The 6,000-nt window shown below is 33.2% G+C and overlaps 1 protein-coding gene across 1 annotated transcript in view; it reads left to right on the top strand.

Annotated features, from left to right (window-relative positions):
• Nucleotides 1-5,710: 5,710 nt before the first annotated feature.
• The window catches only part of Gba1b (Glucocerebrosidase 1b), a 47,837-nt gene continuing 47,547 nt past the window's right edge, over nt 5,711-6,000 (top strand). The window contains exon 1 of the mRNA XM_089101854.1: nt 5,711-5,788. Within this exon, the coding sequence (XP_088957980.1) occupies nt 5,731-5,788 (58 nt within the window). The 5' untranslated portion in view covers nt 5,711-5,730. The remainder of the gene's footprint in view (nt 5,789-6,000) is intronic.

Genomic DNA, 6,000 nt, shown 5'->3' with positions numbered 1-6,000 from the left:
TTATGTTACTAATCCCCCGCCCTCATTTAAGAAAGAGAATTGTTAGCTCTCCATGGCAGAGAATCCTAGCTCGTTACTTTCTTCTTCATTTTTACATCGATTTATTTCTCTTGCCATCCGGCTTGCTATTTTATCCTTTCGTGTATATTTAAACTGTTTTTTAACTTGACTAATTGGCAATATTTAAGGTATTAAATATATTATGACCCCTATCCAACCTCAGTTAGAGTTTCTTACTTCTCCGCCCAATATACACCAAGTATTTTAACTTTTTGATTCACCTTACACTGGATTTTATTATGATTCTTTGCGTAAAACATATTGTCTCTAACTACAAAAACTTACCCATAGCTGAAACAAATTTTGAAATGTCTTGTAGTGATCATACTGTTTGACAAGTCGCACGGAGATTCTAAAATTCAATATCTCATGTTTCCAAATTTCACTTCGTTCGTATAGTTTTTTCAATATATTTATTGGAAAAAAAAGAAATTTATAAGTTTTTAACAAATACTCTAGTTTTTTTTACACACAATGGAAATCAGGAAATTTTTCAGGAAGGGTAAGTCCACTTGCCCTAAATGACTAAATTTAGTAGGTCTCTTCTTACAAAAATTACAAAAAGATTTTGAAATAGGCTATGAAAGTATGAACTCATTTACGTGGGATGGGTATGGCTGTATAATTAGAAATCCTCCTACAACTCCAAAACTGGGGAACTATGGACTTATAGGATTAATAGAATTCGAAGGATAAATATATCTTCTTATTAACTCCAAAGGGTAAAATTCTAGTTCAGTCATGTTATGTGAAAAAGTAGTTGAGTTGGGCGAATGAAGCTTTTATAATTTAATCCAGGGTAACAACATGCCCTTGGAAGGAATTGCCACTCTACGTTGTCAACCCGTATAATGTCTCTAAAATTTAGAACCCACTTCAATACTTACAAAGTATGTTTTTACCTTAACCTTGATTTTTTTTTTTTTTAGTCTCTTTTTCATTATGTTAAGCTTTGAAATACATTTCCTGAAACTTCAAAGGAATTTCATGCAATAGGCTATTAATAGTTTTTTCAAAATTTAAGAAATAGATTCAAAGATCTTTAAAACCTTGCAAATTGAGCATGGGCATGAGGTTCAATCAACCTTTACTAAACCCCATTTGAGCAGTAGAACTATATTGTACGGTTTTACTTTTATGAATTAAAGATTTTGAAAGGTCAACACCATCTACTACTGCTACTAAGAGGTCACTGTAGCTCAAAAGAACCTAAGTTTAACACATGTACACACTCCCCTGATCCCTACCAGTCGATTTAAAGCCTCCCTCTTCGCGATCTTTCAAGAAACTCCAATTTTCTTTATATCATTCCTTATGACATCTTCCCAATTCATTTGGAGACGACCTGTTTTTTGGTTGGTCGATAAAGACAATATTTAAAGTACTTTTCTTCCTACAGAAAACAGGCCAGTAAAAAATTTCCGCACGCACTTTTATCTCATTGCTTAAAGAGGTGCTTATTTAGAGTTTTCCTGAAATCGTTAAGTATTTCTTCTTTGTACAACAGATCATATTCATAATCTTTTTTAACTTACCCCTAACCTCAAACCCCTTGATGTGAAAAACTCATTTACCCGATATCAGCTCCTGGCATTCTATTCTTTTTTGACACTTTTGACACTCAAAATAATTTTTCCCAAAAAGTAAATCTTCATTCACATTCAGTGCCACAATTTTTTTTATTGTTTTCTATACCTTTTTTGTAACTCTGTCACGTCTTAATACATTCTTAAAATGTTCTTCCCGTCGCTTTTTTCTTTCCTTATATTCAAATGGGGCCACGTTCTTGTTTTTAAATTTGAAAATTCCAAAGCGAAAAACCAGATTGAGTACCCTCCAGAGGAAAAAAACTAGAGGAAGGTGCCTCAGCACACTTTAAAAGACAATTCAGCGTACTTCAAAGGGTCAAGATAATGCCCAGAAGAGCAATGATGGAGAATAGATTGTCAGGTATTTAATTATAAAATTTCTAATCGCAGTAGAACATTCTCTCTTGTTTTTAATCTACTCTGGGCCCTGGGTATGATCTTCCTGTAAGAGAAAATTGTCCTGGCAAAGGAAAAAAAATTACCAATTGATATAAAATACTTTATCGATACGTGACTATCAGCGGCTAACAAAAATTCTTGTTGCAATTCAAAATTGAAATAATGGAGATCTACTGAAGATGTGAAATTGGGGGGAAATATCCTCAATGTGGGTATTGAAAATCCTGGACTCATAAAAACACTAGCAATTTGTATCCCCTTCCCTCTTTCTTTCATCGTGGTAATATGTGCGACTTTGAAGAAAAAGGAGCATTGGATTTTATTATCTTTTCAAATGGCAGAAATAAGTAGTGGCAGAAATATCTTTTCTACTCAGAACAAAAAAGAGAAATAAGTAGTATGTGTGGGCGAATTCCCATTTTATACAGTAAGCACCATTTGCGCTTTAGCAGGTTTTAAGGGGTGGGCTGGATAATTGACAAGAATGGAAGTGCTGCTTAAAGCAGAGATTCAGCACCACCGAAGTGACATCAATATTACTTTTTGTAGTTTATGGGTGGTATTAGAGCCAACTTTTCATGTTTGAAAATTAAAAGTTGTGGAAAACTGCGCGGAGGTGATTCAATTTGAAAAAGGTTGTTGGTACCAGAGCAAGCAATGCGAAGCATCGCGACTTGCAAATTTTTGGAAAATGACTTTTTTTTATACGAAATTGACTCAATTTTTCCACCCAAAGTCGCACTAAGAAAACCTGCTGAGTGGTAACCCTGATTATATGGAGAGGGAGTTAGCTGAAGTCAGGAAGGAAAATGTATAATAAAAACAAGTATATAGTAGTAAAAGCTGTTTTCTTTATAATTTCTTTTTAAATAAGTGATTATTATTAATTATTAAGTGATTATTAATCGTCTTAATATCGTCTTATAATCACTTATTTAAAAAGAAATTTAAATAAGTTTCACACTTACTACTTATTTCTCTTTTTTGTTCTGAGTAGTCTTTGCTCATAGCACGAAAAGGAAAGAAAAGGAACAGAGAAAAAGCCTTTCAATTTTTTTCTTTTGAGAAAACATAAAAAAGGGACAGCAACTATAGAACGATGTTTTTTAGAAAGGTGCGGCTGACATAATGGAAGTTTTCGAGAATAATTGTCTTACTTGTATGTAAGTTATGTTGTCTGTATGTACTTGTAGGCTATATCTTAATTTTATAACAATTTGTTGAGAGTAGGTTTAAAGTGGAAAACAGTCACGTATTTTGTTTTTAGAATTCGTAGTTTATGCAGTTCTTTCTTCTCTCTAAGATTTTAACTCGGAAAATGACCCTCAATAATACACCCTTTTTCAAGGAATATACCAAAGAAATATATACTACATGCTTTGTCTTTTAAATGAAGACACATGAACAAAGTTTCATAAACTTTTTTTATTAATGCTTATTTTAACGAGAAGTGATGCAGAACTCGAAGAACAGATTGTAATTAAATTGTAAATTCTTGAATGTCTTCTAGAATCAAAAGGTTAAGAAAAATGGAACTACTAGCATTGAAACGAAAACCTTATATTTGCTTTGATATAGCAGTGATGAGGAATGAAAAATATTCTTATGTTCTTTAAATTATTATTGATAAATTATATATAAACATCTTTTAACGTAGCCAACCCAACTTCAGTTTACTCTAAATGAAGCCAACCACTCAGTAATTGAAAAACAGTTTAAATAAACATAAAGAGAGATCAAGTTAAATCGAAAGTTTACAAAACTTGCCCGGCTGTTATATGAAATTGCATGTCCAGTCTGGAATTAATAATCAAGGGGTTCACTCAGTGCCCTTGGGATGATGCAAAGAATTAAAAATCTAGTCCCAAAAAAGATTCTAAAAAGGATTCATTTTTCTATATGTTCTCCATATATTAGCTAAGGATGCTCTATATGGGCAAGTAATTTTGTAACGTGTTTCAAAAGAGTACAAAACTTCAGAATACAGCTGCAAAGTGATTATCGGAATTGTTTGGATTCAGGTTTGGATTTATCGACCCTTTGGAAATTGTTGGATTCAGGTTTGGATTTACCGAGTGTGTGAAAACTGCACCTAGTCTTCTTGCTTTCAAGTCACGGGCAAAGAAGTTCCTTTTATCTCGTGAGTGAAACTGATGTGGAACCCGCTTCAGGTTGTCATTCTATTGAATATATTTCTTTCAATTTTCTTTGCTGTCAGTTTTTAGCTTTTATATTCTTCTTGTCTTTTCCTCTTTCTCTTTTTTTCTTTCTTCCTTCATCAGTTGAATTTCTTGTGTGTTGAGTAGATCGGTATAAATATGGTTTTAATTAGCTCAGAGTGATAACCTCGCTTGGCCTTCCAATCTTATTGCCTTTCTTGGCAGGTGAAAGGTGAATAGTGCTTGTTTTCTTATTTAATGAATATATCTCTATTTCTAAATACCTATCTCAAAATATCTAATGGATACATTTGGGGGAAAGAGGATAAAGAGGGGAAGGGCTGCTTGTGCTCCGATTATATTTAGCTCTTATAAAGGGCACTAGAAATTCTGATCTTCAATCAAATAAGCCCTCTCCGAAGCATATACAACCCCCTCTTCCATGAAAACTTCATATGTTAATAATAGGCAACTAGCATAACTTATAGCCCTTGCCCTGATGGCTTTGTGTGTGTGTGTGTGGGGGTGTTATCTTCAAAGGCATAATTACTGGACTTTTCTGCCTATGACACAGCCATGATTCTGTTTTTGAAGGACAGTAGTCGGGTGGCTTACTGGCTGGGTAGCCTACTGCAACATTAAAAGTCTTCTAAAGTCATCTTAACTATTATTTGATGGACCATTTATTTTCCATTGTTTGTATCAGTAGGGTAACTCCATTATAATTTTATATGGATATATATATATATATATATATATATATATATATATATATATATATATATATATATATATATATATATATATATGCCTTTGATATATATATACATATATATATATACTAAAAGTCTTTATGGACCATGGTTAAAAAAGAAATTCACAGCAACATAAAACTTAAAAAAAGAAACACACCCTTCGATCCGAATTGAATAAAGAAATTAAAGGGAATGGTGCTATGTCCCAAACCCGTGCCAACCAACTTGGTGTATATTAAGGAGGTTTTCGGGTTGGGGGGGGGAGGAATGTTGGATTAATTTCTGAGGGGGAATAATAAAAAGGAATCTTATTTGATAAGTAAAATAGAAAGTGCCCAAAAATTGGAGATAATTTTTGATTGGGGGTGAGGGATACATCCTCTCCGCTGTAGATGTCCCTGCAATCAACCCTCCCAACTTCTTGATTCCCATCAAATATCTGTCACTAAGTATAAAATCCACCCTTCAATCCTCCCCAACTAATTTTCTCTCTCAATCCAATCAATCCCTGATAAAACCCCAAAGATTAATAAAAACATCCTTCCCATGTCCACACATTGGGCCAAAAAGGAGACCCCCCTTTGACCAAATAAAAGCTACCAAGACAAAATTCAGTTAGTCTGACAATACCTTTGAGAAATCAATGAAATGCATGGTTTAATGTATGGGCAGTCCCTTTTTTGACCATATTTCGTAATAAATCAAAGTCAAGATAACAATCCGTAACTTAGCCATAAACATAGCGTTGTTTTAGTTGTTCGCTTAGTCATGGCAAAGAATATTCTTAAAGGAATTATCTTTATTACACTGATAATTTTTATTAGCGGTAGGTTTTCTTCATATCTATAAGTACCAAGAAATCAAAATCGAAAAATTTGTCAACCATGAATGGATCTCAGTTCTATATCATACCTGAAAACCAAAATTTTCCTTTTGACTATTTCAAAATTTGACTGTTTCAAATGTTGACGATTTCAAATGACTATTTAAGAATTTCGTCAGTATTGTCTGTGGAACCTTAAAAATAGATCAACAAAA

This window comes from Artemia sp. Qi Xiang Cuo, chromosome 15 (assembly GCF_049724085.1).
Source record: "Artemia sp. Qi Xiang Cuo chromosome 15, ASM4972408v1, whole genome shotgun sequence".
NCBI lineage: Eukaryota > Metazoa > Arthropoda > Branchiopoda > Anostraca > Artemiidae > Artemia > Artemia sp. Qi Xiang Cuo.
The sequence above is the reverse complement of the archived record's forward strand: the minus strand, read 5'-3'. Positions and strand labels throughout refer to the sequence as shown.